General features: G+C 40.8%; 1 protein-coding gene across 3 annotated transcripts in view; it reads right to left on the bottom strand.

Annotated features, from left to right (window-relative positions):
- Positions 1-25233, bottom strand: part of top3b (DNA topoisomerase III beta) — a 70209-nt gene that overhangs the window by 28909 nt on the left and 16067 nt on the right. The window contains exon 1 of one of the 3 annotated variants that reach the window (XM_050050265.1): positions 4284-4623. The exons of 1 other annotated variant lie outside the window; for it this stretch is intronic. In XM_050050265.1, coding sequence (XP_049906222.1) covers positions 4284-4353 — 70 coding nt within the window. In that variant the 5' untranslated portion in view covers positions 4354-4623. Of the gene's footprint in view, positions 1-1064; positions 1282-4283; positions 4624-25233 lie in introns of those variants that run through there. One more of the 3 variants, XM_050050267.1, reaches the window with a different exon arrangement.

The following is a 25233-nucleotide window of genomic DNA, read 5'->3' as shown; positions in this document are numbered from 1 at the left end:
TCCTACAGCAAGATAATGACCCAAAACATACGTCCAAGCTATGCCAGAACTACCTCAGGAAAAAAGAACAAGATGGTAAGCTTGAAAACATGGAGTGGCCAGCACAGTCTCCAGACTTAAACCCCATCGAGCTGGTTTGGGATGAACTGGACAGAAGAGTGAAAGCAAAGCAACCTACAAGTGCCACACATTTATGGGAACTTCTGCAACAGAGTTGGGAAGAACTTTCTGCAGAATATTTGATTTCCATTGTAGAAAGAATGCCACGAGTGTGTTCAGCTGTTATATCTGCCAAAGGTGGCTACTTTGATGAGTCAAAAGTTTAGAATACATTTTGGTTTATAAATTGATTCCATGATTTCTTTTTTGACCTCAATTGTTTATTTGTTCTATGCTTTCATTTCAGAGTACAATGAGACATTAAACTGCATAATTTTCAATAAAAAACTGGAAAAATTGGGGTGTTCTAAAACTTTTGACGGTAGTGTATATATATATATATATATATATATATATATATATATATATAGAAAGGCAGAATTTCTGTCTGTATTAAAGAGGCTTTCACGCAGAGCGCGATTTTCGCCGCGCCAAGGCGCAGAGCAAGCAGAGAGCAAGGTAAGGGACACAGCCATAATTATTTTCTCCTCCATCTTGCTGTTGACACAGCCATAATTATTTTCTCCTCCATCTTGCTGTTGATCTGAATTTTTCCGCCATTTTTTTTTCTTCACACTCCACCACATTCTCTGCTATTGGACACCAGGAGCCCTCTCGCGTGCCGCTCAGCTCTGCGGCAGAGCGGTGCGCTCTTGCGCCGCGGTAGCACATACACAATGAATGGGTTCGTCGGCGGAGGTCTGCGCTTTGCGGGCATGCATGCAACCTCATCCTATTAAAAAACTGGATTCTGCAGATCATGCTGCATTAAGTTTTATTACAAATGCAGTCTCATGCAACTCACCACTGCATTTTATACAAATCTTCAGTATGGTCCTCTCTGTATCAGAGGAGAAAAACGCATGTGGTGCTATTCATTGCCGAGGCATTGTTAGGTAAACTACCTTCTTATATCTGCAGCCTTTTGTCCTTTCACACCAGCAACTATTGCACTCCTTCTTCAAATTGTATTCTTTTAAATGTCCTCGGGTTGAGTTCAGAGCTTGGTAAAACTGCTTTCTCTTCTTCTGCACCCTGGGTATGGAATGAGCTCCAAAATGTTGCTACCTTAAGCACTCCCTTCCTTGAACACTTTCAAAGGTATTTTACAAACTGCCCTGAAGGAAACATGTTGCTGCTTTAGATAGTCCTCAACCTAGGTCAGGTGTCCTCTTGTGTTGTTTTATGTATTGTATGTGTTTTGCTATGTATAGTTAAACAAAACTAATAATGCTGATTGTGCCACGATATTGAGCAGGACACTCTGGAAGAAAATATCTTGAATCTTAATGGGACCCTCCTGCCTAAATAAAGAATAAATAAATCAAACAAAAGTCAACAAGTGTTACTGGCAAAACAGCATAAACCAAACATGCAGTTCTTCAATGCCAGGGGGGTAATGTAATTAACTGTATAGGCTCTCATACCAAATATTCATGTACATACTTTATCGCCTTTATAAAATCCCAGTGAGGAAAGGAGTCAAATATTTGGAACCACAAATTATAATTATTATAATGAAACAAAATTTGAAAGGTTGAATATCCTTAAAAATTAGATTTAGTTCACAAAATATTCACTCAAATGTACATTTTTTAGGGATTCTCCTCCTCCTGTTTTATAAGCATTTAAAAAACAAACTGGCTGTCTTTCTAAAAGACAGAAAAATTTTTCACTTCTTACTTTAATCAGTAGAAGCCCAGTGCACAAAGCGGGCACCTAGTTACAAAAGTTCTGAGGTGCATGATCAAGTAATGTGACAATTTGCGGAGCCCTTGCACTTTACGCAATACATAATGAGATCACATTTGGTTCGCACACCCTGGTCATCATCAACTCACTGCGTGCTCCAATAGCCATACTACCATACTATTTAGTATGCCAGAAAAAGATTTAGTAAGTCCCAATACATAGTTTGTCAAATGCAGTATGCCAAAAATACCAGGATGTTCTACTACATTCGGTCCGATTTTGCAGTATGCAATACAGCATGCTCTTCTGGCTACTGTGACCCACAATCCTTTGCGCAGCGGACGATATGTCACGTTGACTGAGCTGCAAACAGATGACAGCTCAACAGCTCGTTGACAGGTGACTGACAGCTCTCAGAAGTGGCAATGACAGATGTCAGCGCATTAAAGTGACTGATGACCAGTCGAATAGTATTAATAGGAATATTAATTGACGAAAATTAACAAAATAATAATAAAGATTAACGACAACAAAAGGACATAACTATGAAAATAACAATGACAGAGAAATGCATATGTAATTTCACTGTCTTGAATATATTATGTTAGCATTTACAAAGTATACAGTAATAACTAAAACTAAAGACATAACAATGGCTGAGCTGTCTGGGTTATTATTTTCTGTGTCCAGCTGCTGCGTGTCTTTCTGCTGTGCCTGCTGGCCCTTAACCAGTGTCTGGCCCTGCCACTGGGCGGTCAGTGTGTGGATGAATCCTTCTGCACATACAGCCTGCAGGACTACTACAGCCAGCTGGTCAACCTGCCCAGCCGCATCAACGAGCGCAGCATCGCAACCTGGAGCTACGTGTGAGTATACATACCATGTATCACTTATTCCTAACCAGACACAAGTTCTGAAAGGGTTAGTCTATGAATAAATTAGTTGCTTAACAGAAATTTTACACCGACTGGTTTAAGCATCTCACATGTGTTGAAATACTACTTCTTTACTGTTTAGGCTATATCATTTTAAATGTAGGACAGACAAAACTAGAAATTTAAATGTGTCACATGGCATCACAATAATATTCACAGGCAGATGTGATGAAGAGTGAGATCTGATGTGATATCACACAGTTGACAGACTGTTGGCAGAATTTATCTGTTACACCTGATGACTCAATGAAACCTTTAGATGAAGAAATCCTATGAAAACCAGTTGACAAAGAATAAAGGATTATACATTTCTTTAACCAAGGACAATGCTACAGTTATACAGCAACTGCTTGCTTACCATATTGACCCACTAAATGAACAAATGACTGAATAAAATCCTGTTTCTGATCTCTCCCTGCTCTTCACCTTTCACCAGGGAGAACATTGACTTGAACCGAGTGCCTCAGGTCATCCACGAGGCCAGCTGCCACACCAGCCACTCCTGCAGGGAGCTCGACAATGCCTTTGGTCTGGAGACCATCCCTGTGTCCCTGAGGATGCCTGTCCTCAAGAAAAACCCCAACTGCTTCCCCACAACCAGCTACTCTCTGGAGTTTGAGCTCATCACTATAGCTTGTATATGTGCCATCTCCAGACACAGCTGAACAGGACTCACTGCTCTGATGTCAGTTTAGCTCAGTTGGTGCATGAGCTAAAGATGGTGGTGTCTGAGGAATGTCCTTATTTATTTATTCATTTATTCTCAGAGTTTACACACATTGATCAACATCACTGTAAATGTGCCAGTGTTAGCCAAAAGGCTCATTTTCAACTGTTGTCCCTCAGCCTGATGTGAAATTAGCCATTAAAACAACAAATGAAATACATAACATGGTTCATTTCACTCAATTATTGTTTTCCAGTAGACAATAAATATGTCACCATTGAATATATGCCTGTTAAAAACATGTCTGCCACGTGCAAAAAAGCACAGGAGAAACACTGATTTGTAAAGTTAAACAGCTTTATTCAGCGTTTCTACCGGTTTTAAACACCTCATCCGTTTCTTTCGGAGAGGAAGAGACTCTGTGGATAATTAGGCTCCTGCTAAAAAACAAATCCCTGAACAGTGAACACTAAAGAAATAGCAACCGGGAGAAGTTTCAGACGCCGTTAAATCCCCAAATATCTTACATATTGCTCCCATAAAGTGTCCGAGTTCAGAGTTAAGCCTATGATCACATACAGGGAAGCAAGAAATGCGACAGGATTAATAAAATCAAATCATTATTATCTGACTCAAACTGTACTCCGCTGACAATTTCTCAGAATTCAAAGTTGTTTTAACAAGTTAACTACCGTCGTAATGAAGTCACTGCAATCAACAACAAAGCGAAATGATAACGTTGACGTTACTGTTGCTATAAGCCTGGTGTTATACTGTCTTGGTAAAGTCTCACTTTGTGGCATATTAAATTGGAATAAATTATCACCCACCTTTAGAGAGGATTTTGGCAATCGACTGAGCCAAGGATGGTTTTTCTGCCACCATCAAAACAGTTCTCATTTTGAATGAAGGGCTAATAGCACCACTATCAAACTCCAGTCACTGCGCTCACAAGCAGCAAATGCGCTAAAAGCGTAACGTTAACGTTACTGCTGTTGTCTCAAACCTGAGTAATGGCTGCTACCAGCAACCACTCCACGATAAAGAAAAATGTTAATTTAGCATAAATTTGCTTGCTAAAAGCATTGGCTAAAGGCTATGCTAACTACGACAGCAGCCATGACAGGTTACACATGATTCTCTTCCGGTGTCGTAAAGTGCAGCGTGTGACGTATTTACGGTGACCGCCAAGGTGCTCAAGTCAAAGTTGGATAAATAAAAATATTACCTTTGTTAATGATGTACCTATTTTATTGTAGTGGCCATTTATTAAGCTAAGAAATCTTTTTTAGATACGACATAATTTCCTGTCACTTACAGAACATTTAGATCTGTAGTCAAAGCCATTCCCAAAGGTTTATGCCAATTAATAAAACACTCTTAAAACTGCACTAGAGTGTCCTTGTTGGATAGTAAGATGGCTTCAGTCTAAGCTGCCAGACTGATATGTAGATAAAAGGAAATAATAAACAATGTTCATGAAAAAAAAATCTCTAAATAATTGTTTTACTTTTCAATATCGGTTGAAACTTATTGTCCAACAATGAGGGTATACCAAAATGGTTTATCCATGCCACTCTTTGTATGTTGCTCAACATCAAAAAGGCCAGCTCTATAATACACAATTTAATATGGGAAAACAAAAATCACTATCTCAGTGGCACACTCACATGCCAACATTTCACAATAAACTCCTCCGTTTGGGTGGAAAACTGATTACTTTTCCTACATGGTCTAATGCTGTCAACTGCACTCTCTCTCACGTTATGGATGATGGAGGCTTAAGATTTTTGGGGGATCTTAAAAGCACATATAATTTATTCAGATTATCTTTTTTTATTTTTATTTACAATTGAGATGTGCTTTTCGAACCTATGGAGTTCCATGCAATACTTCTCTTTCTGTAGAGCCACTTCTTAAGCTTCGAGGTACTAAACCTAAATGTGGGGGTTTGATATCCAATTTCTATAAGAAATTACAGGAAGCTACAAGCCCTATAATGGGTGTCACCAATGTCTGAAATGTTGACCTAAAGGGCTGGGATTAAGTTATTATTTGGAACAGAGTATGAGGAAACATCAAAATCTCATCAAGAAATTTTAACCATCAAATGATTAATTACAATAGACTGTACTTTACTCCCAGGAACCGCTATCAACTTCAGCTCCACATCCATGCGCCTCTTATGCAATAACAGAGATACAGGAACCTATTTGCATACAATGTGGCAATGCCCAGAGATGGAGTTTCTCTGGTCTTAAGTGACTTCTCTGATTGGATGTATAATTGAAGTTCACATTCCCTGTACTCCTCTACTCTTGGAATTTTAAAAATGTGATTTTTGAAATTACAAACTTTCTTTTCAAGTTGTCAGAATTTATGACTGGAAGATGATATTTTCCCATAACTTTACCCTATGTGGCTCACCCTTGTGGAACAACAGAACAATTACAAACATAGGAAAACCTTATTCAAACCAAAAATAAAATACATTTTGTTGGTGAATAAACGTGGCTACTTCTACAATTTAATACATTTGATGAAAACTTTGATTTAGTACAGTGTTCTACGGGGAATTGAGCCAAATATGTGAAGAAATATAGAAATACCACTCTCCCTGGTGCACTTGATATATAACATGCTCTCTCACTTAAATGTACAGATAACCATTCCAGATTTATGAACTGGCTAAATGCTTATCAGTGATAGGAAGTGTAACAACAACTAGTGGGACATTTTTCAAATACATATTTTTTTTCATGATTACACGAGACACAAATGTCAGAATCAGAAAAATTTTTAAATGGCCAGTTTCTTGAACGGCCAAAGAATTACAGTCAATCCAGAACAACCGTCTTTCCTCCCTTCATCCTTTCATAACTGCCCTCAGTTCGTCCTTGCTAATCCACCACACTTCCTGATTTACAATGCCCACGTTGTTAAACCTTCTCTCTCTCATATTATTCATTTATCAGCACCTCAAAGCACTCCTTTCATCCATCCCAACACACTTTCCTTGCTTGTGAGCACATGCAGAATCATCTCTACCCTAGATCACCCTAACCTGCTCCAAATCCCTCTGAGCTCTGTCTAGCCCAACAGTAAAACCCCTTTCTCCTTCATTAGTGTCCAACCTCTCATAAAACTGACCATACCATTTTTGCTTAGCCTTCACCACCTTTCGCTTCGCCTCTTCTTCAGTCAACTTTCTTCATCTCTTGAACGATCCTACGTCTTCTTTGCCAGCCTCTTCCTTTGTATACCTGTATATCTTCATTCCACCACCATTCTTCCTTTTCCTGTCAAATGACACACAACCTTCCTAGCTGTCTCCCTCACCACTTCTGCAGTTGTTGCCCAGCCATCTGCTTACTCTTCTCTACCACCCAGAACCTATATTAAGTCTTCCATGAACCCTGCACAGCAGTCTCTTAAACTTTCACCATTTGATCCTTGGGCCTACCTTCACTCTCTTCCTCTTAGTCTCCAAAGTCATCCTACAGATCACCAATCTGTTGCTGCGCGACTAAGCACTCCCCTGCCACCACCTTGCAGTCTCCAGTCTCTTTCAGGTTAAACCTCCTGCACAAGACATAGTCCACCTGTGTTCACCTTCCTCCACTGTTTCACATCACCCTGTACTCTTCTCTCTACTTGAAATATGTATTCACCACAGCCATTTCCGTCCTTTCCGCAAAATTCACCCCCAGCATCTGTCCTTTAAAACTCCTCTACTTGACACCATACCTACCCATCACCTCCTCATCACCTCTGTTCCCTTCACCAATATGCCTATTGAAGTCCACTCCTATCACCACTCTCCTCCTTGGGGACACTTTCTCCCACTTCATTGAACTCCAAATCCAGAATTCTTCTCTCTCTTCCATCTCATACCCAACTCTGGGCCCATATGTGCTGGCAACATTCATCATCACACCTTCAATGTCCAGCTTCATCCTCATCACTTTGTCTGACACTCCAACACACCCTTGAAATAGGCCTACTCTTCCTTCAGGATAATCCCTACCCCATTTTTCCTCCCCTCCACACTATGGTAGAACACTTTGAACCCACCTCCTACTGGCCTTATCCAATCCAATCCAATCCATTTTATTTATAAAGCACAATTTAAATAAACACAAAGGTTTCCAAAGTGCTGTACAGTAAAATAAACACAATAAAACATAATAAAAAGACAAAATACTACATAAAATCAACAACCTACGTGGTGTTAAAAGCCAAAGAAAAGAGGTGCGTTTTAAGAAGAGTTTTAAAATTAGACAGTGAGGAGGCCTGTCTAATGTGCAGCGGCAGTTCATTCCACAATTTTGGAGCTGCAACCGAAAACGCTCGGTCCCCTCTGAGCTTCAGCCTAGTTTTGGGAACCCTCAGGAGCAGCTGGTCAGCTGACCTGAGAGATCGGCTGGGTGTGTAGGGGTGCAGAAGCTCAGAGAGGTACGCTGGGGCAAGACCATTTAGAGATTTAAAAGCAAATAAAAGAATTTTAAAATAAATTCTAAAATGGACGGGTAGCCAGTGGAGTGAAGCTAAAATCGGTGAAATATGCTCAAACTTTCTTGTGCCAGTTAAAAGACGTGCAGCTGCATTCTGTACCAGTTGAAGACGTGCGATGGAGGACCCACTGACCCCCATATAAAGTGCATTGCAGTAATCTAGCCGAATGGTCACAAAGGCATGAATTACTGTTTCAAAGTGCTGTCTCTGGAGAAAAGGTTTTACTTTTGCCAGCTGCCTTAACTGGAAGAAGCTTGTTTTCACCACAGCTTTAATTTGGCTGTCAAACTTGAGATCTGCGTCCACTTTTACCCCCAGATCATTAACAATTGGTTTGGCGTACTGTACCAAGGAACCCAGATCGACTGGGGGGGTCACAGAGGTGCCACCAAAGACCATCACTTCAGTCTTCTTTTCATTAAAATTTAAAAAGTTTAGAGCCATCCAGGCCTTGACCTCATCTAAACAATTTAACAGTGGCTTAAGGGAGAATGAATCAACCTTTTTAAGGGGGACATAGATCTGGCTGTCATCAGCATAACAGTGGAATAGAATGCTGTGCTTCCTGAGAATGGAACCAAGTGGGAGAAGATACAAAGAAAATAAAAGAGGGCCCAGCACTGAACCCTGTGGGACCTGATATTTTGTAAACAGTATATCTACCTTCTTTCTCGCCATCGTATCAGACAGTTCTCTTCTATTGGCAGTCATAGTGCCAATATTCAAAGTTCCGACTCTCACCTCAGCCCTCCTCTTCTCCAGCTGCCTCTGGACATGCCTTCCACCTCTTTTCCTTCGCCCAACAGTAGCATAGTTTCCACCTGCACCCTACTGACCAACAAGTTGTTGGTAACCTGGGCCGCAACCAATCCGGTATTAAAATAAGACAACATAAGATAAGATTAGCCTTTATTGTCTTCCTTAGGAGAAATTTGTCTTGGACATTTTAGAGAACACAGGCGACACTGCACACACATGTACAATCAAACTACAGTTAACAGTCAGTATCACCGCCAGATCTATACACCCCAAGAGTATTGCACAATGCCCTAGAGCCGAGTGTTGCACAGATGCCCCACCTCAAGTAATTGTACAAAGGTCCTACACAAAATTATTGCACCAGAGCCCTATACATAGTTATTGCACAGATGCCCTACACCAAAATATTGTATATAATCCTCCCCTCACACCCACACACACTCTTAATCTTCTGAAGTAGTTAGACTGATAGTGGGACTGATGAAAATGTATACCTGTTCAGCTTACAGTTTGGTAAGCAGTTCCTTCTGCCTGAAGGCATCAGCTCATACTCCTTATAAAGGATGTAGCTTGGGTCAGTAGTATTTTTTAGGTCTTGCTTCCTTGTCCTTGTCCTTGCTCTCTGTCTCCTCAAATATCTCCTGGAGAGGAGATAGGGGCAGAATGCCAATTACTTTTTCCTGCCCTTCTGATCAGGTTTTGGAGTTGTGATCTGAAGTTGACAGTCAGGTTACAAAACTATGTCGTAATGCCATAATGAATAATCTGATTTATGGTGGTGGTATAGATGTCACAAACCAAAGACTGCCCACCACAGGACTTTCCCTCAGGTGGTCGGTGTATTAGAACCATGTGAAACCAAGTGATCTGTGAGTCACTTTAAGATATGTTGTCACCACATGTTTTTTTCCCCTAAACCTAAGTAATTGTGTTTTGACTAAGAGAATGTTTTTGCTTTATAGGCCATTATTTATTCATTTAACTGGCTCTGCTGTGTGATTTGCTGATAGGGTCTAAAAATATAAATGAATTGTGAAACAATGGTACATTTGGCTGTAAACATGTTTGACTGCAGGAATGTGAGGATCCCTTGCCTTAAGTATATTTATTTTTATTACATTCTATTATTTTGTTGTTTTGTTTTTCTTTATTTATATGCCTATATATCTAATTTAATTTATTGTCAATATAGCCTTGCTATATTGAATCTTTTTTAATGTTGTTTTGAGGAATACTAACCAATATTCCTACTAGAAATTGTTAAAAAAGAAAAAAAGAAGCTGATTGAGGACTAACTGGAGGCCGATCCTAATTTTGGCCACAAGATGGCAATAGATGACATGGAATAATACAGTGACAGTTCATCCACCTCACAGCAGAGAACAAACGTTTTCAGGAGACCACAGGACTTGATTTTTAGCCTCTGCATTGCTGTCATTATTTACAAAGGTATTAATGGTGTATATAATCTTTGAACATGCAGGAGCTGGGCTCTGTTTGGCTGACAGTTAAAGAGATGAAAAATGACCAGAATGCTTGCCTGATCTTGAACAGTGATACTATGCTGTCACTTCTATGAGTCATCATTTACAGTCACAGAGGGTGAGAGCTGGAAAAGATGGAGAAAGTTGTGTGTGAGACTGATGGGTGTGGGCAGGCTTGTCCTGCATTAGTCTAAACTCTGTTAGCATCAAGGACCATTTTCCACACAGTGGAAAAATACTACACATTGGACGTGTCAGTACTCCAGTACTGTATATACGTACAATTTTGAGGTACTTTAATTCAATATTTCAATCTTCTGATACTTAATAAAAACTAATAATTTTCCAGATTAAAATTAATAAAACAAAGTATAATCAACAACATTTTATTACAGATTAAGATCAGATAAGACTTTATCAAATTCCAAGATAAAATTCACAAGCTATCCAGCAGGATATGAAGTAACTTAAATTTACCCTAACATTACCAGCTGCAACTTTAAAGGGATGTAAACATGACTGCATCTTCTTCTTCTCTTCATCTTTCGGCTGTTCCCTTTAGGGGTCGCCACAGCGAATCATCTGCCTCCATCTAACCCTACCCTCTGCATCCTCTTCTCTCACTCCAACTGACTTTATGTTGTCTTTCACTACATCCATAAATCTCCTCTTTGGTCTTCCTCTAGGCCTTGGCAGTTCCAACCTCAGCATCCTTCTACAGATATATTCACTATCCCTCCTCTGAACCTGTCCAAACCATCTCAGTCTGGCCTCTCTGACTTTATCTCCAAAACATCTAACATGAGCTGTCCCTCTGATGTACTCATTCCTGATCCTATCCATCCTTGTCACTCCCAAGGAGAACCTCAACATCTTCATCTCTGCTACCTCCAGCTCTGCCTCCTGTCTTTTACTCAGAGCCACTGTCTCTAAACCAAACAACATCGCTGGTCTCACCACCGTCTTGTACACCTTTCCTTTTAATCTTGCTGGTACTCTTCTATCACACATCACACCTGACACCTTTCTCCACCCGTTCCAACCTGCTTGCACATGTTTGTTCACCTCTTTTCCACACTCTCCACTGCTCTGAACTGTTGACCCTAAGTACTTAAAATCCTCCACCTTCTTTATTTCTACTCCCTGTAACCTCACTATTCCACTTGGGTCCTTCTCATTCACACACATGTATTCTGTCTGCAGGCATGTCCAAAATCTGGCCAAAGGGCCAATCGTGGCCCACAAACCGATTTTAAACAGTCTGTGGCTTGTTTATTAAAATATACTACATGTGGCCTGCCATTAACTATTGGTTAATCAAGCAAGTTCACTTTTTTTGCATCTTTTTCTTTATCTGAAAATGGCACGACTATCATAGCGTTTGTAGACATGCCTCAAGTATGTAGGAGAAACAAACATGTTTCTATAAACAGTAAACGAGCGAACTATTGGATCTAGCAGCAGACATTTTTGGGTAGCAGACATGGTCATAGCAAAGAAGCAGTTAGTCAAAAGTAAGTTCTGCCTTTCCACCGCTGCTTTCAGAAGCGGTCACCTTTGTTCTTGTGTTTTTGGTTTTAGGGACTGTTTTCAAAACCACCCATATAGTGCATCTTTATTGTTAGCCATTTTATTTGAATGGCTGAAATTTCTGTCCTTTGTTTATGTAAATATATGCTTTATATGAAAATAAGTGTCCATGGCATGTACATTACCAGCTGCTAACAATACATTGCATTTTATACAACTGTATATATATAGGAGAGGTGGACCACACTCAATGACCCCATATATGGGCTTAATTCTGCTAGATATTACCCAAATGTCTGAGCATGCAAGCAAACATAAATGCAGAAAATGTTAAGTTTAAGACATGTAAACCAGGTAAAATGCTAATTTATGCATGTTTTGATGTGTGTGTGTGTGTGTCTGTGTGTGGGTGTCGGTGTGTGTCTGTGTCGGTGTGTGTCTGTGTGTGTCTCTTGCCGGTGAATCCCAGTGGAATCCAACCAATCACAATTGACCACTATATGTTAATATTCAGCTGCTAGCAGAGGAACCTCCTCCACATTTTGCAGAACTCAAGCTTTTAAATGGTGGAAACAGTCCGTGAGGGACGGAGGGGAGAAAAGGATAGGGAACAGGCTGGGGGTGATGGGAGAAACAATAGCCAGGGACCGATTCAAGTGAGGTGACATCACACTAAAGCCCTTTTTAAATAGGAATTGTGCAAATTTGCAGGAAAGCCCAATCAGTCTTCGTTCAGCATTGGCAGTATAAAAACAAAATCGGGGAGTGCAGCGAAATGCCGCCTGCCTACTTTTGTTTATGCAGAATGCGGCTTTTTCGGGGCAATGGGGGTCGTGAGCAAGTAACAAAACGTGTGGCTCAGCGTGTGACGTAAACAGTTACGCAGCCTACTCTGAGGGAAGCCACGACTGGTCAGTCCTTCGGCGATTCTCTCATAAGTTGGCCCGTCCTTCACCGTTCCCGTCATTTGACGGTTAATGGCCTCTTCCTTTGCGAGGGCAAGGAGGGCACGCAATTCCTTGTCTCCCCAGTTGCTCATCTTTACAGTGTCTGTCAGGTTTGCGTTTCCCTCTTGCTACTAGCTGCTCATTCCTGCTGTCAGCTTTTTGCTGTTTATCCACCACCAGTGGGTCACACGTGCGGCGTCATCAACAGCCCCTCCCGTGGTGGTAGGGCGCCTCGTTCTTTTTAAACCAAAAAATGTTCCGCCAATATGTCTACCCTACGAGGCGGAAAATTCGGCACCTCGGATCAACTCGCCAATCCAGCTCTGTGTGTCTAAACGCTCGCAGCTTGCGTGCAAAACGGCCCCGAAAATCTGGCAGTGTAAAAGGGGCTTAAGAGACATCCAATACTTCAAACTGCCATGTGTGTCCCATAGGATATTGCCTACAAAACCTTGAAAGAAGAGCTGGGTTCACCTGTGATTTGTCTAGATGCTGGTGTAATCAGTGTCAACAAGTGTTGTCCAAAAACTTTTAAAAACTCATCAATTGCACTGGCTGGCCGATTCCTTCATTACTATGCACACACACACACACACACACACACACACACACACACACACACACAAAATAAGCCAACAGAACTTGCTAGCTAATGTCTGTGGAGAAATGTTTTGCTTCCAGCCGAGCACCACCCACCAAAAAATGTAATGCTGTTTACTAAGAGCAAAAGGGTCTACGTATATGTTGAAGCTGCTTTTGTGGGAGTGTGGGCTCTGCACTCGGGACAGTTGTTAGGCCTGTATAAGCTGGTAGGCTTTCGTGGCCGTTCAATTAGCTTATAGCCAAAATTAATACTTTTGTACCCAGTACTTCAATCTTGTTGCGTATAATAGGTGGATTATTGAACAATTCGAATGGGCACAGGCTCATTGGCCCAAAGCATCAGGGCCCCCCGCTAGCCCTCACCTGCAAAACGTCACTCAAAATGCCCACAGAGAGACACAAAACTACCAAAGAAGACACAAAATGACTTTGAGGAAACACAAAATGACAAAACAAGACACAAAATGACTTCAAAGACACATAAAACAACAAACAGAATGGCCACCACAAAGTCAGTTTGTCTTGCTCCTTTTTAGGAGAGGTAAAGTGGCCTTTTCGAAGATTTGTACCCAGGGGTCCATTGTCTAATAATCCAGCCATGGTTGCGTCAGAATGTTAGAATGTAGAGTTAAGGTAGGTTATGAATTCATGTGAATAAATGAAAAGAAACTTAAAGTGACTTCCAAGTTCACAGTCACCCCGATACAAGATTTTGAAATGTATGCTGACTGTAGTGAAACACTTTTTTTTTCAAATTATAGTGAATTAAAATGTAATTTTGACCTTAACCCTCTGTGAAACCCTGACTAAAACAAGAGCCAAAGCTTTACATTAACCTTAGATCTAATCTGCCTGTTTTAAGTTACTAGATTTGAAAGGGAATGTTTTTTGTAGGGTGTCTGCACAAAACAGTCTGTCAAATGAAAGTCTTAGAATTGGGGATCTCTGATAGGCAGATAGCTTCCCAACCACTGTATTCTGTTGTAGCAATAAGCTCACTCACCATCCACACACCAGTTCTGTTTCTCTGGCTGATCGATGAAATAACAGATTTTTACTCAGATTCAAACTGTAAACACATGATAAATGTCTGAGTGATGTAACCCAGGACATTTGTTACTATGTTCCAGTGGATTTCCTTTATGTCTCTAAAAATGTATAATAATCCTGAAAAGGCTTTAGATTATCTTTGACCTGTACAAATATTCAGTAGATTGCAAAAATAAGCAAAACTTCTTTTTTCCTGCATGTGTTCCCATACCTACAGCTCAGAAACCTTAGCACATGGCCAAGCAGTCTTTGTCAGTCATTAGTATTGACAGTACAGTGTGCAGCTTGTATTGTTGGAACACGACAAACCTTAGTTATTGTGTCTCATTTCTGCACCCCCATGACCCTGTTTCTGATCAGCTTCATACTGGATCTTTCATCACACTGAGGTTCACAAAAGCTGTTTCTTCACTGCTAACTGAAGGAGCTGCTTACAGCGAGTAAACCCTGCAGACTGAGTGTATATTAGGCTGCGCCACTCCTCTCTCCCTATACCATGCAAACGGCGGTGGCAGGTGGTGTTGCTATGGCGACACGCTCCCATTTTCCTCCCCGATGCCGGATCCATCCGGAATGGTACTCAGATAACAAGCTCAGATCCGGAGCTGCAGGAGGAGTATTATGGTATGGATCCCATGCAGGCGGGGAGGGGGTGGGGTAGTTCTGTGACGATGCAGTGCAGACAGGCAAGCATCCATTTCTATGCAACATACGTATACACACACAAGATCACACACACTAGACTCATTACAGCAGCATGCAGGGCAAAACGTGCCTTAGAGCAATCAAGCAGAAGCCATTAATGTGTGTGTAAGGCAGAGGTTTGAACTGAGGGGGAACTCATTGCCGTTTTCCACTATCTTTAATTTTTTTATATATTGGCCATAATTTCTTTCACAATGAACAACATTGCTTACCTGGGAACATTAAAAAAATGCCAGGTGCGTCAAGAAACCCAAGCAGTAAGATGATCAGACAATTTGGAAACAACTCCACGGGTAAGTTAAATTCATCTGGAAGCGAAACGACGGTGAATAGTGAAATTGTTACCCAGGAAGTGTTTTTTTTAATACGGACTTTCTCTTTCAAGTGCCATGCATGGCCTACATGCACACAACTTTTATGTGTGATGATGGATTAATATATTTCAGGTGTGCTCACTTTCATTTTGACCTCTAAATAAAGTGGTTTGGATAACCTGGCTCATAGTCACTGATTATGTGGGTGCTCGTGAGGTCAGGCGCTTATGTATAATTGTTAGAACCCGTGGACAGGAAATCATACTCTGGTTGACCATGTCTGGAGAATGGAAATGTCTTTAAATAGACCTGTTTCCATATTTAAAGCTGACAATGGATCAAATGACTGTGAATGTGCAATATGAAAGGAGCAGGGGCATTGTAGTGGGGGGTGGGGTGGGGGTGGGGGGGTAGGACAGATTACCTGGGGCCTTGATGGGAGGGGGGCCCCTCAAAAAGCCTGGAATGAAAATTTTNGGGGGCTTGGTGGGGGGGGGGGGGGGGGGGGGGGGGGGGTAGGACAGATTACCTGGGGCCTTGATGGGAGGGGGGCCCCTCAAAAAGCCTGGAATGAAAATTTTGGTTTTGTTTTCAACTTTTTTTTATTTCTAAGTAATTTGTGTCATAACTAAATTAAAACTGGCTGAATTAATTGGTTGAAATACTTTTGTATAAAACATTGTGGAAGCCCTCTGCAGCCCATCTCACCCCTTGGAGGCACAAAATGGTTTAATCTGCCATTTAATTTAGGAGTCATCCCTGAAGACAGCCAGAGGGGTATAAGGGTTCCATAAAAGATGAGAAATAAAAAAGGAAAAGGAGAGAAAGCAAACTAACTTTGTAAAAGAAAAAAAAAAGAATCAAAGTGTGCATGAGACATGATCGAGAGTTGAACGGCAGGGGGGCCCACAGAGACTGCTTATACAAAGGGCCCAGAATTTGGTGCTACTCTTCTGGAAAGGAGTCGATTGTCCCGATCAGTTCAGTTTTGGTTTTATGGCCCGAAGCTTTAATTATTGGTTCACTCTCAGATTCATTAACCTCCTAGACTTCCATTCCTTGGGTGGCAATAAACACGACAAAGTGCTTTTTAAAATCGTTATATATACTGAGAAGGTACAAAACAGACACATCATATATTATGCCCCATTTTCATCCCCTCTGTGCCCCAATACACACACATACATGTATAGCGTTAATCTTTCCAAGCCTACCCTTTCAGTGGCGGCTCATGCGCACCCCCACCCCTGATCTCCCAAATCAAATCTCATTTAAGTCTGTACCCTCTCTTTAACTAAATTCTAAGCTGCACCCATGCCTGCAGAGTCTTAAGACTGTGCAGGCAGAGAGAAGTCAGTAAAAGTGGGATCCTAACTTCAAGCCTATCACTTAAAGTGAGAGACATTTGCTTCCAGAATCTAACCGCATCGAGGCATTCACATTCATAAATGATCCCAGGGCACCAAGTGGTCATAGGTCACAACTGGGAGATGTAATAATCTTCATAGAATGACATCCCAAGGTACATCCTATAAACAAATTTGTAATACATTATTTGATTATCTGAATTTTTAAATGTACCGCACAATTTTTTTTCATTACCTGACGAATCTCTTCATCATTTACAGCAGCCATGTCTTTGCATCATGTAGCTACTCTTGGTATGGTTTCACAGATTCAGAAATAAATTTAAGTTTAGAAAGCATTTCTTGTGTTGGTCCTACTGAGGCAAATATTTTATGAAGAGGGTGTGTAGGGAGCGCTGACATCGTATTCCCACATGGCTGATCTCACTGCAGAGTGAAGAAAAAGATTACAGAGGATCATATTCAGTGTGTAAATCATTAAAGGCTTGTAAGCCACTTTTACCATGCAGGTGAAAACATTAACTGCCCTATTCTTCCAGTGTGGGATTGAGAAAGATAAATTGTCAGTAAGAAGTAAAAAACTGTAAACAAACCTGCACTGGTCAATACATTTAAATTTAAAACTCATAAACCATCTCTTACAGTCCACACACCAAGCACTGAACTAGCCAGCCAAGATACCTGAATGAGTGCAGGTTCTATATAGTCTGAGGTGATCCACAAAATAATTCCCCCGTGGTTTAGTACTGAGTGTTGAAAAGTTGTCTTTATATTCAACCAGCTGTGTGTCATTGCAGTGTGCACAGATGAAGGTGTTTGGCTGGCCGCTGCCAGCACCCAGACCTCCACCGCCAGATGAGCAGGGATCTCAAACAATGTTCAGCTGCACACAGTGTGATGACACACAGCTGGTTGAATATTCCCTGCTTCCCTTCACTGGTCCCTGTACAGCAGGGTCGGTCTTTTTTCACTGTTATAATCATTAAAGAGCAGCATGTGTATACAGTCAGTAGGCTATATCTTCAGTAGCTAGCTAGCTAACCCTACATTTCTCAGGGTTTGATTTTGGTTTTGGAAAAGGGAAGAAATGTAGGCCTATATCTTTTTCCAATCTGTATCATTAATACATGATGTGCCTCAGGCACAAGATTTAGCTTGAAATCCCCAAAGCAGCCTGAAAATGAAGGAAATCTGAAACAATTGCATTAGAGTCAATGGAGCACAGCTGTGTTGTTGTCAGACCCTGGTCTGATGCTACGTTATGATTGGCCAGTCTGCATACAGGGGTGGGACTTAGCAAAGGGTCAATTGCCTCTGGTGGCTGTTCCATTGGTGTGTGAGTGCGTGAAGGTTACTGAGTAGCAGGTGGCACCCCAATTTGTGACTGTGTGTGTGAATGGGTGAATATGATATTTTGTGTAAAAGCGCTTTGAGTTGTTTGAAGAATAGAAAAGCACTATACAAGTGCAGTCCATTTCAGTAGAAGCCAGTATTAAATCCACTGTGGAATGGCATCCAACAACAGGTAAAAAAGAGCATGCAATGTCTTTACTTTTTCAAAGACGTGCATGTGCATGGTGTCTCTGCTTGACCTGTCCTCCACATCAGCCATTTTCTCCTCCAACTGGACCTGACATACAGCAAGCCTCTTCTGAGATGTAGAAAACTGGCTGTCCACCTCCAACAAATGATTCTCACTCTTCTTATAATCCATGCAACTTTGAAATACCGGCTTGTATGGCAACCATAGATAATGTAAAAATAATGGATGTAGCCACTGTGATGTCACCCATTGTTTTGTGTATTCCTGTTTTGAAGCCTTGAGTTTGGTACCTTGGCTGTTGCATTCTTGGAGTTTTGGAGCCAGACCAAATGTGGACAACAGGGTTGAACTGTGGAGAAGCTAGGGGTTATTCTGACTCAAACACCGTGGTGACTTCTCGCAGACAACCTGTCACTCAAAGTGTCCCTGCCCTTAATTATGCATAACTTTAAGCCTTAATGAAATTTAAATGGGTACACTGAATAAAAACTTGTGCCTCGTACAGTTCTCATGAATGTTGAAACTACCTAGAAAATGCAAATTCTGAAGAAATTGCATTAAAATGTTAAACAATACCATTAGTGTGTGAATAATGAATAATGTGGATTATTTGAAGTTTTTGAAAAGCTGACCCTACATTGCAATGCTGGCTGAAATGTGTAAGAAGGGGCTGAAGAGTCCCCCACTTCCAGTAGTAACAGTAGTTATACAACAACAAGCAGGAACTTATGGAGGTCAAATCAGCTAATCACAATCACCTGTGTGTCTGTTTGAAAGTTGAGTCATGATTAGCCTTAACTGATAAACACGGAGATGTACTGCCTGAAAAAGGAGATTCATAGACATGCACACACCCATATGTCTGTGGGGGACACCTGGGGGAGCAGAGGGAGGAGGGGCAGACAGCAACTAAGAGCAGGAAGCTGTTTTAATGGAGATGAGACTTCTCAAACTCCTTCTTTTAATTCTCAAACTGTGAGCCTAATCGTCAAAATGATATCTTGACTAGAGAGATGAGATTCTCCCAAACACATAGATGTTTTTTCTGTATTTGTGGAGTCAAAAATGTGCTCACGGTCACAGGTTAGAAAACTGGCACCATAAGCTGTTTTCCAGAAATTTCTCATCTCAGTTTGCATAGGAGTGAATGGGAAAAAAATGGCTCTCCCTTCACTTGGAGGCTCAGTGAGCCAAATGTGTAAGTGTGTTTGATTCCATAGTAACATTTCTGCAACCAGCACAAAGTTTCCTACATTTTGACATATAAATTGTGTATGTAGAATGGAAATTGTGGGCATGACAGTGAGTTTAAGAGAAATTTTTAAGAAGATTTTTACAGCTGGTCCACACTCTAGCCGTGATCTCTAGCTCTGTCCCACAGTCACCCATTATAAAACCTGAGGAGGGCATTTTTACCATGTTTGTAACATGTTTAAATCTTTTAAAAAAAGTTTGAACAGGATTTGAATGATGAATCATACCCACGATATATGAAAGATGGGGAATACTTTAAAGTTAGAATAGAGTTTTCACGTGAATGTATGAATGAGGAGATAGTGAGTGGGTTAAAAAATGCTTGAAAAACCTTGAATTTGTGTCAAATTTGAACATTCCCTCCATTCATTTGAATGGGAAAAACTTCTGAAAAAATGTTGAATATTTCAGAAAGTATGAAAGATATGAATGAGAAAAGTCATAGCAACCATTTCCCAATAGAGCTGAGTATTTTGATAAGAATAAGAATAACTATTTTGGCATAGAAGAATGCACACCTAATCTGTGTGTAGAATAACCCCCAATAAAGAATCCCAAAGCTGTATAGTAACAACAGGTGAATTCTGAAAGCATTCACAGCCTATGTTTATTTCTGCTATAAAGTTGGACATGGACATAACAGGGGGGTCTATGGGGATTGACTGGCTTCAGGAGCCAGCCTCAGGTGGTCATTCACATAACTGCAGTTTTTGGCACTTCTGTGTTGGCTTCATTTTCAGCCCTAGAGGGTACTGCTTAATGGCAACCATCTTCTCATTGAATACAGCAACTAAGCATCCACCAGAGCCTGCATCTTGCTTGTCAGCTGAACAACCACATCTTCCAAAAGTGCAGGAATAGCCTCCTTGATAGCATCTGCAACTGCTAGCTTAACAAGTTCAGCAAGCTCCTGTTTGTCACTTGAACAAGAAAAGTTACCAATGGTCTGTTAGCTGCCGCTCTTGAGCTTGCCACTATCTTTGTGTGCAAATTGCTTTTAGAAACCAAAAAAGTCAACCAAATTTTTAAAAAAGTAGCATTAAGTATGAAAATAATATCACACTTTGAGGGGACTGCAGAGCGATGATCGAAACCTTCTACATCCTTTGTGACAGTCACGTGACCCACTCCAAATGAATACTTATCTTGCTTTGTGTTTGCTGGATATCTTAATATAGAACTGTTTGGCAACATTTGCCACAGTATATTAAAGGGTCAAATGTTGGGTTTTCACCTTGTTCTACTGCCACCAAGTGGTGTTTTCTAACAATCCCCTAAATGTTTTTTTAGTGGGTCCATGCAGTGATCCAATATGTCATTGAGAATCACCATGTTAATGGGTTTGGCTCTACAGTGAATGCACGTTAGGCTCAGATGCAACAAACAGGCTTCAAAGAACTAGTCATTTGCTGACAGCTTGGTCCCCCCCAGTTCAAAAATCCCATCTGCGCCCCTGGATCTGTCAGCTACAAAAATGGCAGAGAAGACATGCAAGTTTACAAAATGTCTCGCACTGATGTGGTGCGTGATGACGAACAGCTGTGATTACGCGTAAACATTACGCGCAGCTGTGGCTATTAATAGTGCCTGTACCACTAATTCATGACATGTAGGCTTACCTGCAAACCATCATCAACAGATTATTGACAATTAATTTATAGCTCTCATATTAAAACAGACTTTACAAATTGCTCCACAATTCAGGATAAAATCAAAAGATCAAGAGCATGGAAATAATAGCTCAAATGTAAGCTAATCTAAAAGAATAATATAAAAATTCATCACGCAAAGGCCAAATAATTAATTAGGCTAAGACTAATTCAGCTTATAAATGTGCCTACAAGTAATATTTTACACTGTGTAGACTGCAAAATAATAACATAATCACTAAAACTGGCAAACCTACAAACAACGCCTAACTCTAACTCTCACCTTATCCCATTATTCCCACTTCGTCCATTTGAATTATGTTGCATGGACACAGTTGTTCAAGGAGTTATCATGAACTACTGGTAGACTGTTTGGTTGTGCTTTCTTTTCTTTTTTTTAAAGATATTTTTGGGGCATTTTAGCCTTTAATTGATAGGACTGGGGAGGGGAGAGGGAGTGACATGCAGCAAAGGGCCAAAAGCTGGAGTCGATGGAGTTCTTGCAGTCAATGTAAAGTTAATAGTAGTACATGTAAGTTAAATGGTGTTGCTGATGTAACCAGTTAGAAGTCTAAGTGGTGATGAGGTCTTAAACTGTAGGATATGAAAAGTTTCTTTAAAAAGTTCTTAAAAGGTTTGGCTTCAAGACTCCTGCATAGAGCCTCCCTGTCTTGCTTCTTCCAGATTTGCCAAATAGTATATTTTAACAGACTTAACATTTTGCCCATGTCTATAATCTGATGTTTTCATCCTTAATATAATTGATGCAGCTGTTTACTTAAATTGACTATGTTTTCCCTTTACATTCATGTTAAGAGAAGGGAGGACTTTGAACTTGATAAATAAAAATAAAAAATAAAAATTGGTGCATAAAAATAGTGTCTGACACTTAAAATCTCCTGGGGGAGGACCCCTCTTGACTTCTTTCCCCTGGTCATGGGGCCACTACAAAGGTGTCCCTTACTTTTACACATTGAATGTCCAGCCCTAGTTCTAAGTTTACCTGTTGTGCTGCTTCTCCTCTCCTCTCCTCTCCTCTCCTCTCCTCTCCTCTCCTCTCCTCTCCTCTCCTCACTTTATTCTCCAATCATTTCCTTTGCTCTCCTCTTTTCAATTTGTTCTTCTCCTTTCTTTTAGAAATAATCATGTGCTAACTCTCATTATTATCTTCTAAATAAGTTTAATTATTGTTTCAGAAACCCAGAGAACCGAATGGTGCAGCCCTGCACTCCTTCTCTCCTCCTCTGTGCTCTTTATGCAGTGCAGCACCAAGGTGCATGCCATTTTTGTCTTTCATGCCAAATTAATTATCAGAGATGCAATGTGCAATTAATTTCAGGTTGAGTTTTTTCTTGGTTTCAAAAGATGTGTGAAGTGGAAAAGCAAAGTGGCCTCTGTCTGTTTGCTCTGGGCAGTTGGTGAAAATGAATCTGGCAGAGAGTTGGGGGGAGATTTACACAGGACTATCTTACTTGTTGTTAATGGGGGGTTATTGCCTAAGTTAGACTGGCTGTATCGAGATGTTTAAATAGTGGTTTAATTTCACAACAGTGACAAACAATGTGGAGGCTTGGGGCAAACACTATCGTCACCTGGCTGTCCATGACGGCAGATTAGGGAGACGTGATGCTGCTCTAAAGGGCGCTTGATTTGCAAGCGGCTGCCTCAAGGAAGTTTGAAGAGAAAGGGGCAGGGGCTCGACTCAACCGCAGTTGTCAGGCATACAGCACACTTTTAACTAAGAATTGATGCCAAGGACCAAATTTAAAAACTAAACTATAAAATTATTAAAAGAAATAGAAAAAACAAGTCCTGTTACGTAAAAGGGCACTTATTTAGACAAGCAAAAGGGCAGGTGCTTCAGCACCACTGGGGGTCTATGTGTGCACGTGCCTGATACCAGCGGATGGTGGTAGTCTGTCTTCGTCATTAAAAAAGGGAAAACGGAAGATCGTCTTGACACTAGTTAGCCAGTTAGCTCGTTAACAACACAATCCAATGTTAAAAGAATAGAGCATATTTACTGGGCACCAGTGAGCAAAAGTGTCACTTTCCTCATTCAACATGCTGAATCTGCCGAAAACAAAAAAGCCGACAAGGGCCAACAGCGCAGGACACATTGGGGCGACCAGCGTGAGAGATGCTCACTGACAGCCTAACATTGACCAAGGCCAACCATCAGCTTAGTGAATCAGGGCCTTTACATTAGCACATAATAACTCTGAAAAGAGGCCATTGCCAAGAGAGTTTACCACACCCTGCTGATTAACAAACAGTTTTTGGCCTTTTAATGTGGGAGTGTACTTGTGCATGTTTTTACAATAGATGAATGATTTTTGCAATGATTAATTGTTGTGTTATTTATTTTACATGGTTTGGAATCATTTGGTTATCCATTTGGTGATGAGGTGGCTGATGTAATAAATTGATGATTTGCCCTCTTTTCCTCATCATGCTCAGACTGAAGTTGGAAGGAGAGGGCTAGCTGTCAGGCAACTCTCTCTGTGTGTATGGGAGTGAGAGAGGTAACCAGAAGTTAACAGTGAGTTCAGCTTGTGCAGCAGCAGGATGATGACTATTTTTCAGGTCAACAATATCAAGATTACCAAGTAGTTTGTTGCCTAAACCTAAACAGTGACCCCTTCTTTGTCACATGAGTTGACTCACAAGACCTACGACTCATCTCTTCTGCCTCAAGATGTGCCAACCCCTTCTGCGTCAAAATACAATGCAAATGGTGGCCCCTAGCATCATTGTAGTGATGCAGGGGGATTCTGCCAAAACATTGATGAACTTTAGTGGCATTTGTTCTTAACCAACATGACAGAGCTAGACGTGTCATTTTATTCTGGACCAGTTGCAATTTCCTCATATTGCCTGATGAGGTATTGGACCAAACTGCTGTACAGTAATCCAGGTGAGACCAAACCAAAGCTTGAATTACTTGTTTGATAGTCTGTATGTGTTTGTCCCATGATAGTATTTTCTCTATGATAACCAAAAGTTACCTGCTTTATGAACATGCTATTTACACTGAGCTCAAGCTTTGGTTTTGAATCTAGAGAACAGTTTGTTCCAATTACACTACTGGTTCTTTTAGACACATTCAAAATAAGTTTATTACTGTTGATCCAATCTACTTCTAACTTCAACTCTCAACCTAGAGTTGTATTTAAATCATTAATTGTTGTCTCTGCTAAATATATTGTAGAGTCATCTGCATACATTGAGATACGTGCGTTCTTTAATACATTTCTACCCCTTAAATCTTCCACTTGCTATTGAGTGCCCTCGTTTGCAAGATAACCCTTGATGAGGGAAGTGAGAAATATTAGGGTAGAGATCTTTCCCTAAGAAATGAGACACCATTTCATGCAAATCGGCGTGGCCGACATGCAGGCATAAGTCATGCATAGTAGCGACGCAAGATACCGGTAGTCATTCAGGTTTGAAAATGCCGGCTCCAGCGCTTGTGTTGTGGCGTGTGCTATGTTTATTCTTCTCCATCTGATGAGTCAACGGAGAAGAAATGCTGAAAACAGGAGGCACCTACAACGTCTTCTAGTTCTGATCGATTTTGTTCAGGTAAGTCGATTTGTTTAAATATTTTGACTCTGTGTTCAACCGAGTTGCTGATGAGTTTACGCTAGTCCAACCAGCTGTTGTTTGTAAAGCCTATATTCCCATCATGCAGTTACAAAATGTTTTCTAAAACTTGCCGACGTTGCTGACTCCGCAGAATATTCTGGGAAATTTAATCTTCCACTTCGTTGAAAGTGTGGGTCGGGGCTCCCTTGGAATCTAGGGCGGGTTTTAAGTGTTGGAAATCACTTCCACTACCTCAATTCTGTTTTGGGACATCATTAGCCTAAACGTGAACGTGCACAATCAAGTGCAAGTGGGTATTTCTAGGGGAAGTGTGGGTATTGGGACAGGCGTACAGGAGCAGCCCAAGACAACTTCCTTGACGCACTCCATGTTTCACATTTTTAACATCTGAATAACTTCCATTAAAGTACACCATCTGCCTTTTATCACTCAGTAACCATAACACGTGATT

This window comes from Epinephelus moara, chromosome 8 (genome assembly GCF_006386435.1).
Source record: "Epinephelus moara isolate mb chromosome 8, YSFRI_EMoa_1.0, whole genome shotgun sequence".
Taxonomy (NCBI): domain Eukaryota; kingdom Metazoa; phylum Chordata; class Actinopteri; order Perciformes; family Serranidae; genus Epinephelus; species Epinephelus moara.
The sequence above is the reverse complement of the archived record's forward strand: the minus strand, read 5'-3'. Positions and strand labels throughout refer to the sequence as shown.